Source organism: Rhopalosiphum padi, chromosome 4 (assembly GCF_020882245.1).
Source record: "Rhopalosiphum padi isolate XX-2018 chromosome 4, ASM2088224v1, whole genome shotgun sequence".
Lineage (NCBI taxonomy): Eukaryota > Metazoa > Arthropoda > Insecta > Hemiptera > Aphididae > Rhopalosiphum > Rhopalosiphum padi.
In genome coordinates, this window is record NC_083600.1 from 13,729,270 (window position 1) to 13,749,007 (window position 19,738).

General features: G+C 24.6%; 1 protein-coding gene across 2 annotated transcripts in view; it reads left to right on the plus strand.

The window, feature by feature from the left end:
- The window catches only part of LOC132930221 (cyclic nucleotide-gated cation channel beta-1-like), a 107,801-nt gene that overhangs the window by 37,242 nt on the left and 50,821 nt on the right, over positions 1-19,738 (plus strand). For both annotated transcript variants that reach the window (XM_060995965.1, XM_060995966.1), the window contains 2 exons: positions 4,950-5,116; positions 17,945-18,095. In XM_060995965.1, the coding sequence (XP_060851948.1) occupies positions 4,950-5,116; positions 17,945-18,095 (318 nt within the window). The remainder of the gene's footprint in view (positions 1-4,949; positions 5,117-17,944; positions 18,096-19,738) is intronic.

A 19,738-nucleotide genomic window follows, 5' to 3' on the forward strand; every position in this document is an offset into this window, starting at 1 on the left:
ACATAATATAAATCGTATTATAATACAATGTATACGGTGTCACATAAACGACCTATGGTTGTCTGAGAAGCACATATTATATTAATAAAGTGCATGTTCAAAACGGACGTGTTTTTATTCCGTATTCACTGTGCTGGGATACAATAAAAATGATAAATTCTTTTATCTGGTGAATTCGTTAAGTAAGATTTAGAGACCACTGGAGCGATATACAAGTGTAATAAATGGCACATACTTTCTAGATTTTAAAATATATTTATTTTTATTTGTGTATAATATAAGTAGACAGCGGTCTAGTTTTAAAGAATACTTTTAGTATATTAGATGATATTATTATGTCGGTGAAATACATACTGTATGTGGTATAACTGCACCCGATCGTATTATGGGACAACGGCGAAAATTGTATGAGTGTTTTTATTGCATGAATTGAATTGTGTTATATATGAATATTATATTTCACACTATTCATTTCAAAAATCTCGTAATATTATAATATTATAAATTCATTATATCAATACACAATACACATACTATTGTTTTAATAATTAAGATGTTAATGTTTTATAATATGCTTGCGTAATTTTTCAAAAATTATATTATAAAATACTAAACCATTTGTTAAAAACATTTTAATATTTTTTTTATTTCAATGTATAACGGCTCATAATCAATATTATTATGATAGGCATAGGTCATTCCTCTCACTTATATAAGCACTTCATTATTTATTTTAATCAATCAGTTTCTATTAAACTTGATACACATACGCAATATACTATTAGCATAACTATAAAGTAAAATAATAATGCCTTTGGGTTTCTGCGGACATTATGCGGTCACTAAGAATTCGATATTGTTTTGGCTCACAACCCACAAGGATACGTTTAAGGTATCGGAATAAATTATTGCGAACTCCCGTAAGGTATACAATGTGTCTACGAGTATATATTATAAATTCAAATTATGCTTACGCTTTTTCGACGTCCCTTCAATACTTTGTGTTATCACCAGTTTACGATTATTTACTACTAAGGTTGATGTTTATTAGTTTTGTTATATTGTATCGTAGTGTTTAGTTTCAACTGTCTCAAGGCATATTTATGTACTTTCTTGTAGTTTGTTTATAGAACTAAATTTAAGCGGCTGGTGAACAAATCCTATATTTTTATTTGGGAACTAGATGTGTGATGCCATTTGCACAAAAGATCCGTAGAACAGGAAGAACTTTTTATCATTTACTATTTACAAAACACTTTTGAGAATTTAAAAACGGTATACTGTAAATAATGATAATAAAAAAAATAGTAAGTTCCAAGCTTGAGAATAATAAAAAAAAAAATTGCCGCGGGGTTACTAATAAAAACACACAAATGAAACAAAATAATGTTAAAGAGTTTCGTTCCTAAACTACTGTCGCATGTTCTTTTAATGACATAATATGCTACATAAAAATATAATATAATTATATAATAATAATATAGGTATACAGGATGATTCTACAAATATACCTACCTATCTCAGTTTTTACTTTAATTATAACGTATACGTTGTATACGATAAAAATTTATTTTGAACGGATTTAGCCTATGCATATACAAAATAATTTGCAAATTTAAAATTTAAAATTCAAATTCTAGTAAAAAATGTATATGCTCAACACTAAATTGTATTTAAATTCTTGCGATAAAATGTATGTGAAAAGTTGTATTAAATTTTCAAACTTAAGTAATAAAAATTAAATTTTTAGTTAATTTGTTACTAAAACATTTTGAAAATTTTAAATCTAAACGTTTTATAAAAAAATTGTGACTATAAATGTTCGATATTTTTTTATTGTTATTTGAATAACGTGTAAGGAACCTCTTTAAATTGTCCAGAATCTAGATATATACATACAACACATATAGGACTATAAATTGATCAAAAGAAGATAAAATATTTTAAAATTGTATTTCCAGAAATTCTTAACATATAACAATATATTTTCTGAAAATGTCAAGTCTAAATTTATTTGTTTTTGAATTAAAACCAAATGATTTTATTAAAAACTTTTTTTTTGCATAAATATTATCGTTTTATTAGCTATTATTATTATTATTTTTTTTTTTTTTTATTTCCCAAATTATTTTCTAAAGTATAGGATAGTGGATATTTCTACTTTTGATATCTCCGAGTAAAAACTAGATACAATTTGCTTCCAGAAATCTCCCTTGAAGTTTAAAATCGCAGTATTTTTTCTTCTATATAAAAAAAATATAGGTACACATCATTGTAAAACCAATAAATGTATCGCTTCTAATCTAAAAACTATTTATGTCACCACAGGGTATACCTTAAATGTTATAAAAAAAAGTATATGAAAGTATAGTTCTTAAATATACTTAACATTTTCAAAAATAATAATTTGAATAAATTTATTATTACTTATTAGTGGTATATTATGATAGTATTAAATTTTTTTTTGTATACTGAATTTTATTTTATTAAAAAACTACTTTTTACTTTTTATAATGACAATATATATTTTAAATTTCATATTTCTAAGCAGAATATTTTTTTTTAATTTTCTATCAAAATTGTTTTAATCAATAATTAATTGTTAATAATGATTAACCACAATACCAGTTTATGATTGTATAACTATAATATTATAGTTCTGTAGTAGTCGTTCATCGGAACGTAGGCGACCCTATTGCGTATTGAATGCTCATTATGAAACACTTGAGACACGCCTATGCCTATAAGAGACGTTCTTGTACACGTCAGCTATGCGGTGTGTAGTGGATTCATCGGTTTTAATATTCTTAAGGGATCTATCTTATGCAATCGGTAGTTAAAAATATAGCTGCAATGCGATAAACCAAAAGAATAAAAAAAATGATGCTATGTCGACGTCACGCAATGTTTGTAAATGTCGAATTCCGACTCCCCGGAGAGTGCAGATGCACGTGTAAACCATTACTTGTTCGAAACGTTTCTATTGGTCGGCTATTTATGTGGTCGCAATCAATTGTAGTTTGACGTCCACTTAAAATAAAATAAAATGAAAAGCATTTCCAATAGTTCACACATTTCTACCAATAGAATTTCAAAAATTAACTGTTAAAATTACATACAATAATTCAAGTGTTTTTAATGGGTAGGTAGTTTAGAACATTTTTTTTTTAGTTTTCAACTTATCATCGGCTTTTAAGTTCAATTGTACTTCATAAGTACTTTGAAATACCAATCATCTAATAATAGCCTTGAATAAGTTGAAGTTGGAATTTCCCAAGTTTCGAAAAGGTGCTAAAATCACGAAACAGCTGTTTAGTTGACAAACGACCTCCATTTCCTAAACTTCCACTAAATCATTGCTCCAATATTACTTAAATAAAACGTCACAGATATACGTACATATTTTATCGATAATACTTGTTTTTGTAATGGTACTCTTATTTGTTATGTTGACGAAATTATTATTATATGTTTCTTGTAAAAAATTGTTTGACAAAAAATATATATATATTGAGGTTTTATAGCTAAAAACTATAATAATAATTATAGTTCCGATTATAGTAATATTTTAAACGTATGAAATCCTTTTCGTTTTCTATATAATCAGTTAAATAATAACTGTCTTCGATTAAATCATATTGGAATATAATAATTTAATGTACCTATTTTACTTTATTTTTGGTACCAAATTATATAATTATCTGAGTTCTATTAACATTATGAGACTAATTTTTTTAAATATTTTAAATGCGTATTTTACAAACTTTATTTAAATTAACGAAAAATATGTAAACGTGCAAAAAAAAATTTAATTTAAATGACGTATTATTTTAAGAGTTTAAGAGATTATTTTTGGATTTTAGATGAAGAAGTCCTTTTTTAATTAATTAAGCTTCGTAAACTGAATTAACATGTAACAAAACCCTCGACCTTTCACTTAAAGGTATTTTCTTTAAAAATGTTCTACCGAATAATATGAAATACTATGTAATTTCATTTCTATCTATAGGCTAATTAGTACACATGTACCTATAATATCTATTCGAACTTATAAATTATAATTGTATTATTTGGATGGAACTGTTTATTTTCATTCAAAATTGTTGTATCTACTTATATAAATTAAATTTTGAGATTTTAAATTTTAATATTTAATATATTATATATATGATAATTATATACTAATTTATGTAGAATTAATATTAATATACTGATATTATTATTTCTTAAAATTAATTTTGAGTTTCCTAAATCATCTTCATTATACCAGAAATTGAAAAGTTATTAATTACATTTAAAAAAAGGCTTATATTAATTAACTTCTAATTTTAATAAATAGAACAGAAATACTAATAAAATGTTAATAATTGAACTGAAAAAAGGAAAACCACTATGGCAAAAGTTTTACTTTGAATTACAACAGTAACTAAAGCGATAGGTGGTCAGAACGTTTTACGTAATAAGGAATTAAAAAGTGGAATTTTAAGTTTCATGGCATTAGTTTTAATTATAATATAAATATATAATAATAATAATGTTCAGGAGAAAATTAAATCCAAACTTACTGTACGATAAAAATAAAGAAAACAATATTTAATGATGATAATGCTATACAAATATTATATTATTATCATGTATAAATATACTTTTATTAGCATAGTATAATTATAATTACTGAATTTCAGTTGTATATTTGGCATTATAATATATTATATGGATAATATGCATATTTTTATGTATATATTATAATCGCTTGTAAAATAGATTCAGTATGTGAAAAAGCGACGAGTTGGATAATGTATAGAAATTAAGATTTTATTGTTTTCTTCCACGCTTATTATATTTAGCAGACTGTCACCACTTATATTTCGCATCTATTCACGTATCGACTATTATTTTAAAAATATGATCTTTTATATTTCATAATTTTTCTTTTATTTCCGTTATAGTTTAATGTCAGACAAATGATGGTCGACAGTACGGGAATGAGAACGGACAATATAAAGCCAGGAACGCCCATTACGTCTGAAACGTCCAGCTCAAAAAATACCAATGATAATTCCAGCGGCAATGTCAAAAACAGTTCAACGAATGCCGAAAAGATCGTACCATCCAGGTAATATTATCAAACACCTAGAAAAGCGGTGTACAAAAAAAAATATACAATCACATTTTTAAATATTTTATATTTCTTTTATTAAACTATATTGCCAAAACAAAAAGTCTACGATATCAAGGTGTTAAAAAAAAACTTCATTTAAAAAATTAAACTACAGTTTTATGTTATATCCACTCATTTACTTTTCTTTTAATTAATCATTTGTTGACAATAAATAAAATATTATCATTCTAAAACTAATATTTAATGGAAAATCAAATCAAATTACTCTGATTGTATTATATAATTTGTATAAGATAATACAAATTAAAAGAAAGTTTATTCTTCACTTGAGTGGACATCCGTAAAATATTATTAAACTCTTTTATTACTATGAATTAACTTTGAAAGTATCAAGTAACAGCGTTGTGCTATGGAAGTATCTGTTGAGTAAGAAGTTTGAATTTATGTTTGTGAATCGATAAAGATTAACAAATGTTAAATAGTTAATACCAAATACATCCTAAATTAATATAGGTTATCCTGATCACTTTTTTATTTTATTTATAAATGGCTAATTTATTTCAAATGACCCAAAAGATATGTTTTTATGTTTGATAATTAAAACCTCTGTATTTCGTACCTTTATAATCTCCAAGTTACAAAAAATATTAATATAAATTATATTCATTTAGTTATCATTATACAAGAATAATCTTTCCGATTCCCTAGTGCATATTATTATGTCCTGATTCCTGGAATTAAATAAACAAGGATTGTTTTAACTTTATCAAAATAAATTAAATTAAGAGAAATCATATTTGTTGTGATATACATTTAATATTTATAAGAGGAGTCTTTTTATATCATGTTTTAATTTAAATGGACACTAAAATATAGCAATATCGAATTATATAGCCTGCATTAGTATTTGTTTTTTGGAAATATACTTTATAACGTATATTATTTTATGGCTTAGGTATTAGATTGTTATCTGTTATAAATAGTATTATTATACCTTATTAATTGACTTAGAGTAGCAAACTTGTTTATTCGTATTCCAAACGCAACGTTTAATAGTAATGTACTAGAGAACTAGTGGTTAATGGTTAATATTGTTCTATGTATGCATTGGAAAATTATTTTAAACATTTAAATTTTTTAGTCGTCTATATGGTTTGAATATTAAAAAATATATTTATTAAGACGTGCAGTATTATTATTTAGTATTAGTATTAGTATTATTGTGTAAACTATTTTAATAAGTATGCGTACCACATTAAAATGGATTTTTTTTACAGTTTAATTTTATACTTATAACGTTTTCTCAACAGCTTATACCACAAAATAAATAATGTCACGTAGAGGTTTTGAACTAAATTTAAATTTAAAAAAAAGAACAATTTATGGAGTGGTAGGTACCTACTGTAAAAAATGTAATTATATTATGGGGCGCTGCATTTTTTTGTTAATGTAATTAATTATATTAAAAGTATAATATAATAAAAATATATTTAATTATTAAAATACCTAGTTATATTAACTGTGCTGATTTAAATTAATTTTTGTTATGATAGCCATGAGAATAAACTTAAAAATATGAAATTTTAACTAAATAAATATCTGTAAAATATTGTAAAAACGTAAACAATTTTCACTTTGATTTGTATTATATTATATTACTTTATACTTTGAAATGATGAATTGTAAGAATATTTCTATAGTATTATTTTTTACAATTTTCGAAAACAACGACCAACAAAGTTTCAAAGTAGTTCCATGTTAAGTTAGACTCAGGTTGCTGGTTGTCATAAAAATTCCCAAGGCATCGATAAAAACGTAGATTTTTTTTTTAAGTTTTGACTATAACACTTGAAAGATGAGTCCCAGAACTTTTCTACAAACGTGATTTGATAGAAGTAAAAAAAAAATATATACATACAATATTCGGGAAGCTCTCTCAAAACTGTTCTTTAAATTTAAGAAGTAAGCAGTATTGTATTTTGAATATAAAGACTATAGTGTCATAAAATAAGCTTACATTTATTTGTTATAGTAATTTATTATTTTATGTTGTTAAAATATTATATCGATTCAATTTAAATAATTTTATTATAATGAAGTTCTATTAAATAATTATAGTTATCAATAAAACATTAACACGTGATAATAATCTTGTTCGCGAATTACGAATCGGAATTCGTGGGTAATTAAGTTAATTTGCTGATCTTACAGGATTAATCTAATCTGTCATAATAATGTACATTTTGTACTATAAAAACGTCCTATGACATTTTTGGTTTTATATTGATATCAAATTTTAACTGTTTATAATTTATTTACCAACAATATAGACTGCTAAAGCTGCACGATAGTGGTTTTAATTTTATATTTGAATTGCCGTAAATAAATTATATTACAATTATTTACTTACGGAGACATCACTTATACTATTTACAATGTACAAAATGAATGTAAAAAGCGTGTTAACATATTAGTGTGATTGGATGTTATATAAATTTCTTACCATTCTTTCGATTATTTTTCTACAGATGAATTTTCTTTTACCACCAACCCTATACATTCTCAATTCTTCACGACTTAATCTTCAACGTTTATCTGTTAAACAGTTTACACTGAATGCTTTTATGTTCATTGCGCTGTTAACGATATATATAGTGAGAACCATTAATTTTTCGTATATGATACTCTCTACTCATGCGTTTACTTTCCAGATTACTCGTATCAAACCGTAAAGAATCAAAAGGAAAAAACATACACAAAATACCGGTTAAAATTACACTTACGTTTATATTTCCCTAATACTTAATAGTCTAACACCTGGAAAAATACATTAATATTAAACTTTATAAATAGGTCGAATGAAGGTACAACGAGGTACCTTTAAAATTATTTTAAAACGCCCATAGTGCATGTATTATACCATACTATGTAATAAAAGTAGAACAGTTAGCCAATACACCAATAAATATTTTTAATTTTAACTACCATGAATTATTTTTAGAAACGATAAAAATAATAGTTTAGACACTTATTTATGTTTTATAAGTCTAGTATTCCGTTTATCGATGCAAAAACAAAAGACACAAAAAAATATATATAGAAAAATATTTTGCTTTTAATGGCATTGTGCAGATTAAAAAGTATAGTAAAATAAGACATTCATTTTATAATGTTCAGACATTTTGTTGGAGGTTTAAATCATTTAATGTATTTCTTAGCATAATACTAGGGATTAAATAAATTTTATTTTATTAAATAATAAAACATAATAATTCAATTCATATGTTACAAACGCTGCACATGCATATAAAATGTTTCATTGTCTAACTGTTGTCTTACTGTACTACATAAGTTTTTGTTTAAATAAAAAATCAATTTAACTGTCGATGCCGTAAAATTAATTGTTTTTAAATAAGTATAAAAGTTTAATATTTTCATGCCAAATAAAATTATTAACATACGTTATTAAGACATTAAAATTGTTTTTATAAAAGTCTTACGAAAGAACCAAAAATAAAATACGGCTTGTCTTTAAAAATTGTTCGGTATGAAGAATTGGATATAATCATTTTTTACTGCAAGCCCAGTCGTAGGTTATCTAGATGTTTCTAAATTCTTGTTTTCATTCGTAAGTCCGGCACGCCTTTAAGGCATTTCGTCAACTATGTCCCACGTCTCTCTGTACATGACTTAGACGCCTACGCCCTACCCTAAGGAAGAAATATATACGGACGAAATAAAAGACACGTCCTTTCGAGACCCCCACGAGAACAATCGATATAATATAGGTACCGTATCGGTAACGTAGACTGAATATACATGAATGGAACGGCCGATAATCCATCTTTGTGACCAGTTTTTACTTTTTAAGTTTATTTTTTATCAATATATTTAAAACTTGACTTTATGCATGCCACTAATTTTTACATCATTATCATTCAATAAAATATTGTAAAACAAAATTAAAGTACATTTTTCATACGAATAATATGTACTAAAATTTAACAGTGTCAATTATAAACATTTAAAAATATTTTAAGTTTTATACTTATAACAGTTATAACGCATAATATATATATAATATATACACATAATATGTGTACCTTACTATTAGGTAGATAGATAATAGTATGATAAAGACTATGTAAAGTTTTATTAAAAACTTTAAATATCTAAAAAAAATATTGTTTCAATTTTAATATTTTATCAATTTGACCTGATACATATTAAAAATTAAAATATAAACCAAACAAAATTAATCTATACTGAAAAATAAAAATACGATTAGATTTTATAGATTCTTGTAGGGAAATCAAATTTAAAATTTGGTAACGATTTAATGAATTCTGTGTAAAGTTTAAAATTACACATTTTATATGAATGTTTTATTACATGTTTAATTTTAACATTTGGAAATAGTTGATAAGGATTAATTTTTGTTTGTTCTAGCAAATTCATATTATAAACACAGCTGTGTTGATTTCGTCGATGTTGTATCAATATAAAATCTATATAGGCCATTAGGATTAGTTATAAGTTATTATATTGTTTTTATTTGATAGAAAGAGATAATAGGAGTAGTTTAATATTCATTAAACGTTATCTCGCACGCAATAAAGAAATTTTCAAAACCGTTAAAATACATTAATCTAGTATTTATGTGAAAAAGTCTATTCACCTGTAATCCATTAAAGTAATAAACTTCCTTTTCTTGAAATAATCTTAAACTTTCTTAAATCCGATCACTTGGATAATTAATATGAAATTTTATGTTCGAAATGAGAACGAATCAAATTAAGCTTAATTTCTTTGAAAAATTAGATTGATTATATCTTTTGACTAGGTATAGCTGATATTCATACTAATATACTGTAATGCAGTCACACGAGTTCATTTAAAAATTCTGTGAGATAAATTATAGTTCTTAACTAAACAATATGTATTATAATAGCATTAGTCTTGTAGATATCCTTAATTTTATGATTTTAATTTTTTTTTAATTTTTAAAAGATTATTTGAAAAAAAGTCTAATTTACAGTATATTATATTATTATATTATCTCCTCTCATTTTTTCTAAAATGACAAATTTAGTAAAAGTATGATCTTTGAATTTTGAATTTTATTTAAGGATCATATTTGATATAACTTAAGATTGTCTTGTGATAATACAAACAATTGTTATCTTTAAGGTATAATCACTCTTTTTTTTGTAAATCGTTAAGAAAGTAATTCTTTTAAAAATGTTGATGTAAATTGAAATTCGAACGAATAGTTTAAGAGTTATGGCTTATAAAACTTAAATGATTCTAATATAAATAATAGTCTATAATAACAGTTTTAGTAGATACGATACTCATATGTGGGGTACTTATAATGATAATTTGAAAAATGTAGTAGTTAAAATTAATTTATTATAGTTTTAGAACATGTAAAAATTGTCCATATAGTGTCCGATCATGTATAGTAAAAAAGAACTAGATTAAAATTACATCTAATATTAATTTTATGTAAAATTATTATTTCTAATATCTTAGAACAAAAAGTTTAATAACTCAAAAACTACTCGTTTAATTTCGTTTTAGATATGTCAACATTTTCAATAAAATCAACCATTTTACAAATATATAATTTACAAAAAAAAAAGGTGTTTCTCATTTAAACATAGACGTTTTTGAATCGTCCAATGATAATCCTTAAATTTAAAAAAAAAACAATCTAAATATTTAAAAATGTGGTCTTAAAGTCTACTTAAAATTTCAAATAAATTAAATAAATGCATTGTTAAAGAATAAAAGCGGGGTGAGCAATGCTCACTAATTATACTTGACGAATCACCTCATATATGTATACACATTATATCTATATGATTACATACCATGATAAGATAATTAGTTATCTGGACTTAAATATAAATTAAAGATTTCTTATGACATTTTTAAACAAGATTCAATAGGTATTATACTATTATAAGTAAGTACATAGAATACAAGACCGCAGTTAGATAAAAGTGGCACACGCATCACAATCATTATAACGTATATACTACATATATGATGTATATAATATAAAAACGTTACGCTGAACTTCTTTTGTTGCAAAAATAAGAACCCCGATAGCGAAGAAAAAAATTCTGCATTGATATAACATGTACAATGTACATATTATATGACTGAGGTATATAGAATGGAAAATCGATAATAGTTACGATTATAATTCAAATGTTGCATTGAATTAATATAATGCATACATTATAGGTCATGTATCATTTTCCAACGGAGATAATCATTTACAGTCAATTACTATAATATCTTTTGAAATTTTCTTTGTAATTAAAATACCCTTAATACTGTATGCTCATTCAAACAAATTTACTTTTTCCGATTTTCATTTGCTGATTTTATATCTATATTTTATAATTTTCCACTTATATTTTAAATGTTAAATTTAGATTAATCAATTTTATTATTTTAATGATCCTTTTTCATTATCTATTTAATATAACAATCGTAATTACTTTCAATGTACACAATATATAATCTCATATAAATGTGTTGTTTGTTATTGTATATATTTTATACAAGGAACTTTATTTAATTTTTTTTTTAATTTCAGACATTGTCTATAATCCAGAATCCAGCACTATAAATAAATTATTAACTCTTATTTATATCGGTTTATAGATACTATACTGGCATATAACCATTAGCGTATTTAACATTAAATATCATTTTTTTTTTAATATTTAAAATAGTGTCTGTAAGAATTGAAAGGTATAACTAATAGACGATTATCTAATACATTTAAAATATAATGAATATATTTTGTAAACATTTAATAAAATGCAATGATTTTTATTTTACGAAAATTAAAATGATTTTATTATAAAACATTTTTTTTAATAATTTTGAATCTTACATGAAAATTATATTTAAGTGTCAACTCAGATATGCGTACATATCTATAAAGCCTTAAATATTATTTTAAATAAAATTTACGTTAAGTAGTTCTGGAGGGTAATTCTACAAATTGTATAAACAATATCCTTATTCCTTTAGATTAATATATAACTATAGTTAAGATCTTATGATACTTAGATAGTTGGACAGTTTTTTTAGTACATTCTATGTACGAAATGTTATGTTATACAATATTTGCTAATTATTAAATATAAATTATTTTATATGTATATGTATATGTAAAAAGAAAATTGGTATCGTAAACGTATATTGCAATACTGCACAGTTCACCAAAATTTTAGATGAAAAAGATGAACAGTTTTTAATAACCTTATAATTATTTGGTTTAACTGTAGGTACTAATATTAGGTACAGCCTTTGTATATTTTTTAATTTATAAAATCTTGTTCTACTAGAAGTACCTATTAATTTTAAACAGTAAGCAGAAACAATAATATGTTTATGTTTTAGTATCTATATAATGTGTATACGTATTACATAAATGTCCCATAATATTAAATTTATTCTGTATTGAAAAAAAACGATACGCATAGATTTTTCAATGATAAACAATTTTATAAAACTAAAAAGACTACAACTTAATTTGATGATCTTCTTCATCAATAACAAAACTTTGAATGATAATGACACAGTATTGATGGTTCTTAACAATGCTGCGTTATAACGACGTAACTACGAAAGTATTTTGAATTTTCTGTGTATGGCAAAGATTAATTGTCTAATAATTCGTAGCGTATTATATATTTATTTTTTCATCTTAGTTTTATTAGTCTACCTTATTGGTAACAGTGTTCATTGAATTACAATTACTATGTGTGTTATACATTTTTATAGTTTAACAGAATTTCACTACATTTGATGCATTGCATTCTCTTATGTGGAAAAACAAAGAATACTGAAGGTTATCATAAATTATTGATTTTAGTTCGTATAAAACTGTAATCGGGCATATTGCCAATTTTTCATTATTTCATGTGTAATATGTCGATCGTAAACTATGATGAATATGTACCTACTACTTCAAAAATAATATTTATAAAAGAGTTTTTTTTTGGAAATAATATTGTACATAGAAAGCTTAGCTTAATTTAATCGATATTCGAACTATGATAATAATAAACTACTCGTATGTTGTTCACTGAAATGTATTAAATCTATTGAAACTTTTCAATAAATCATTTCTATAGACACATCGGAATATTTGTTTTTACATACGATTTAAAATTGAAATGTATATTCATACATAATTAACTTAATTTCTCAGACACAAAGTAAAAATGTAAAACATATGAACACTGTACAATAATTATATATAAGAAAGTGCCTATTGTATAACAAAATAACAATTGTGTATGAAACAATTTAAAGTTGTCTATTATCAACAACACTACTGTAGTTTGCTTGGCATTACTGCTATTGCTCGTAAATCTGTGATCCATAGGTCAATTGTATTAGACATTTTAGGTGAATTAATTGTTGCCAAGAAACCATTATTTTTCGTAACATAGATGTTCTATAATACACTTATTTTCTTCAAAATCCGATTCAATTTATTATCAATCCTTTACCAATACCTATTCTATTGAATAAAAACAATACTGCTGAATGCTAATATTTTTGTGTTAAAACGTATAAAATTACTTCACCTATCACAAAATGACAAATTTTAAGATTTCATCGTTAGAATTTAATTTAAATTATTTGGTATTAAATGAAAATGACTAATTTGTTCATATTTATTAATTAGTGTTCTGCAATTTAATTTAATGTACACTGCATTGTAAAACTCATGATATACGTAAAACATTAATTAATGATAAAAAAAATCATTCAAAGTAAATACATAAAGAAATTAAACTTAAATCTATTTTAACTTAATATATTTGGTTTTAAATTCAACTTTAATAAAATTGTAATTTACGGCGTTATCAATGTAGTTGTTTAAAAATAATAGTTATAATTTTAATATTAGAGTAAAAATATTGTTTTAAATGAAAATAAATATATATATTTTTTTAATATCTATATATGATTTAAGTTCATTGCGAATATTATTGTATGTGGTTGGATGTTTTTTTAAATCTTTTATTTAAAGATTTTGCTTTAAGTGAGTGAATTTTTTTGTGTTAAATTGATTTTTTTACTACACGTTACAACTATTGAACTGATATACGTGTTTAGAATTTCATAAATAGATTTTGATTAAAATATATACATACATACATACATACATATATATATATTACAGTACGAAATTAATATAAAAGGAATAATATGAATACCGGGATATTAATATATTATACTAATGGACTCGTAAAGTGGTACGTAATATAATAAAGGTTAAATAAATCACTTATTTTATATAAACGTCGATAATTATTAATTGTATAGTATAGGCTGTGTTAAATATTAATAAAAGAAAAATGGCAGTCAATGCTCGTTTGTATGTTGAAGGAATAAATAAATGTATTGTTCATTACAAATTAGTTTGATTCACTCGAGATAAAAATTTTAAAAACATAGGTTAATCATTAAATTAAATTAAATTAAATAATTATTTTTCGTTATTTTTAACTTATTAAAACTTTAATCTTTTTTTTTATGACTGTCATACATACATAATAACAACAACGTGTGTAACAGTAATTAACAATTTTAATGTCACGAAAATTAAAATACAACTATACAATTTATTAGGTTTAACTTAAAAATTAATTTAAGTAACCTATTATAATATAATGTCACCGTACGAGAGATTATAAAATGTATGTAATTTTCTTAAGTAAACGAATCGACAATAGCTTCTCTGGTGATTCGACTGTTAAACGATTCTATTCATTGCTGGCGAAAATTTGTAATGTCATTACAGCTTTGTTAATATATACTTGTAATATAAAACTTTTAATGGAATTTATACGAAATTTTGGTTCCAAAAATCGATAACGACAATAATATGAATGCATTAAAAACATTATACATAACTAAATCGTGACAATTGCTATTTTAGGGTTTCTTACATGCGTTTGTAAAAGAAAAAACTATTACGTAACTTACATTTGACAATCCTTTTATTTTTATTAACGTAAGCAACAGAAAAAAAATGTTTATTTTTTTTTTAAGGTATCTAATATTATCTTTTGTATTACCTCGACGGTCGTACGCAAACACTACATAAACCTACCACGGAAAAGAACCTTTTTTTTTGTAGACCTGACACGCATAAAATAATAATTAGTTTAAAACAACTTGACTGTATAATAATTTTAAATCTTAAAACGAAAAATTCTGAATAAAGTACTTTATTGGTTTATTTTAAAAAAATATTGACGATTTTTAACATATAGACTTGTATTATAATGTGTAATACAATAAATAAATTTGCTGTACACGTGATTTTAAGCGTAGCTGTTTCGATTGAAGTGGCTGTCCAGTCGCTACTTGAAAGTATATGCACTAGTAACATATATATTTTTTTTGAGAGAGAGATTTTATCCTTCTACGATGTTTTGTTACATATTATTATCAATATATACTGTACCAACCAAATAATATAATGAACGAAATACAAAAAAAAAAAAAAAAAATAAATAAGCGTATAATATTTTAAAAACATTTTTACGTGCAAATATATTATACAGACTGTATTATAGATTTTTAAACCATCTTTGTTTTATTTTTCTTGAGCCACATAATCACAGCCGATCTATGTACTTATTTATTGTAGGTATAATGTATATATATTAACACAATACTTTTATTATATTTTTCTTTCATGACAATATGTATATGCATGTATATGATATGTATACTTATAAATTTATAATTGTAAATAAAATGTGTAGCATTTTTTAGAAAAAATATAAATTTAGAATTTTATTTTTTGAAAATACATATTTTAATAATAAATCGTGTAATTTTATAATGTGTAATAATAAAATAAAATAAAATAATAATTCATAAATAGTAAAATATAATTTATTACTTGAATAATAAAAATATAATATATCATAATATGGTGCTTAGAACAACAAAATACATAGAACTAAAAAAAAAATGTATTACATACCTAACTCTAATTTCACCAATTTTGGGATTAAAGTACCAGTTGATGGATTAAAATTTCTTGAAAAAAGTTGATTAATTAAAAATAATATTTGGAATAATAGTTGCCATGATGTTGCAAAATGAAGATGTTTTCCGTATGTGCATGTGCAATATACATGAGTTGAAAAAATTGTAAGTCATAGCAATTTATGATCTATTAGTCTAATTTAATGTCTCGCAAACAGAGTTAAAAAATATCTACATGATAATGAGTGATAAAGTGTACCCTGTTTCCGTGGACACATGGTATAATATATATTTAAAAAGGTTCTCGGGGCTTTTGCTTAAAACTTTTTCAGACATAATATTAATTATACACGAGAATAACCATAAAATGCATTTATAAAGGACTTGGAATATTATATTTAATATATGCAGTTCAATATTGTTTTATTTTTATCGAGTCATGTTCCGATTTAAACTGAGTGATGGATGACAAAGAAGCAGCTGTGTTTGAGTTCAAAAGAGAAAATTCATAAACTATAGGATGGCATCCTAGAATCATCTATTCATTATTATATATAGTTTGAGGCGCTTAAGTGAAGAAACCGTCATATTTATCAAATAATCATTTTCTCGTGGACAAAATTGAAAAGCCTTTATCTATATTAGTTGCATTGGCACTTGACTTCGTAGTCTTTGTTGTTCCTGCTATTCATTAACGATCTAGGTAAAACATTTAAATAATACAACCATTTAAGGTTTGCTGATGATCCGATAACGTGCATGAGTATTCAGTCCTTTGGCGATGTAATTAATAATTATCATACTTCAGTGTAGCTTGAATAGTGTGTAATGTGGTTAATGGATTATTCATAAATATTTCGAAAGTGTGTATACACATTAACCAATTCTGATTTTATGAACGGCAGCGTTTTAATATTTTTATATAGCATATTATATCCTTCGTCTTAAAGCTTATTACAAACACCTACACGATCTATTGTTAAGATATTTAAGACGGTAGGATTTTAAAAATACGATTATTGCGAACTTAGTAATCCCATTTGTCTTGAAGACTTATATAGTGCACTCGTAAGATCAATTCTTGAATATGCGTTTATATAGTATTTATATGGAATTTAGACAACAATAGACCCGAAAAATAAGTTGAAAAATATGTAAATATAATATTTTTTAAGAATGATGGTATTTCAGCTAGGTATGACCCGAAAATCGTTAGGAATGGTCGTGGCGCTTATTTTCTAGTACAAATGTCTAAAATATAAGAAAGTTCAATGACATGGAATTCATGCAAAAATGAATAACGGATGAAATAGAATGTCCTATAAATTATACCACTATAACCCCGCGTGGGGTCTTCAAAGTACCAACATTTAATTCCAAAACTAATCTTCCTTTCAAAGTACCTAAATGGAATACTAATTATTCATTAAACAACCCAATGAATCGAATTGTTATAAACAATAACCAAACATCCAATAGTGATTTGATTCAATTATACATTAGCTAAAATATATTATATTGTTTTATACTACAGATGCTTAAGACGTTTAAGTAGTATCATAATAATTATGATATAAAATATAGATACAGGCACGTCATAGCAAATAATTACTTGATCTCTAGATTCACTCTTTAATATGTAATTGATAAGTACATTTATATATTGAGCTGTTCACAACTATACGTGACAGTATAACACGTTAGATGTTAGAAAGTTATATTAAACAAAAGGTATTATATGTACGTTAACTCAACATTACGAATTTTCTACAGAAGCAGGAGCAATCAGAGATGGATGAAACTCAGGACCACCGTGCAGTTATCTAGTGCTATATCTTCGACGATAAAGACATCAAAACCAACGCTACAGAGGGAGGACTCATTCATCAAACGGTTTTCCACACGGCAAGTGGCTGAAAAACAGGTAATAATGAAACGCCGACAGTAAATTATTATTATATACAGCCATAAATTATTAAATATACCGTATTTTTAACTGTGTGTAGTGTATGTACAGTGCAAAAAGTATAAAATTGCGTCAGACCTGTTTTTTTTTTAAAGTCCTCCCGTTTTAGACAACCCCAACGATACCTCCATATCTTGTTAAATACCATTTACTACGCTCCACCCATACTAGTATACTACTCTATGAGCAATTTATGTAAGTATTCCGCAAACCTTTTTTCACTGTTTCCGCATTAACACACAATAAATAACGTATTCGTTTGATATCGTTGAATTTTTACGTCACACTTGTTCAACCGCTATCTTCGTAGCGTGGTTCAAAGATCATAATTATTTATGTCCATCAAAAAACGCAAAACAATAGTAAATAATGATAATATAATATAATATCTCGAAACACAACAACACGATATGTTGCGTGAATCGCATATTGCTATTGTCCACTTGTCCGTTGCCCGAACTATCGGAAAAAAATATAATCAATACACTTTTTTGTTCATTTTAGAATAGTTAGTTAGTATCCTATCACGTATTATATAATAAATAAAAAATATATGGCTCACGAAATGATATTATAAATTGTGGTATACACGTACTAATGTGTTTACATTAGTATTAAGCACGGCGTCATGGTTATGCAATATTGCTACTCATATTCGCGTGATTTTGGCTCAACAGATTTTAATGTTATCGGAATTTGTCATAACTCATAAACATATGTTTGCGATATTCCATTAATATTCTATTTTATTTAATGTTATTATTGTTTATACGAACATAAACTATCATATGATGGTAATAATGCTGTGTATAATCAGAGTAGTTTTATTTAAATAATGGTTTTCAGAATTTAAAGTCTTAACAATTAATATACATTTTAAATTAAGTTGTCCTATTGTTGCGATGGTTGTTAAAGATAATTACCCAAAATTATTGTTTGCATTTTCATGCATTTTACTGTAACTTCAAGTAAGATTTTGATGTGATCAAGTTTAAATTTATTACTATTCAAGTACAATTTAACATCACTATTAATCATTACTAAATAATTATAAATAGTTAATACAAATTAAATAACTAGTCTTGAATATTTCAAAAATTATTTTTAACATACCAATCGAAATAATACATTGGATGCAATTAAAGTTCCATCCCAATGCAACAACGAGTTTTCAAATCCGGTGAACTGTCACAATAAAACGTATTACATTTTACTTTAAGTTATGTAAGTCATCCAATTAAAAGTGAAGGTATCAAACTGGATAAATGTCATCAATGTTCAAATATCAAAATATAATATACGTTATTCGATCCAATTTATTTTTTTCTTCCTACGTATTTTCCTTTTTTTTGTGTGTGTGCCATTACGCATCAGATATTTGAAAAGAAGTTTTACGTAATATATGCATACAATTGAATATAATGTACATAGAATGATATCTTATACCATGTTTGTCAATAAGTTTTCTGAGTATTCGATTTTTACTTTTTAATTTTTATCATATAAAATGGCTACTTGTGTATTACATAAAAATAGAAGTATTTAAATTATGTGGTATATGTATGGTAGGTTAATGGGAAAAGTAGGAAAATGTTATTGAT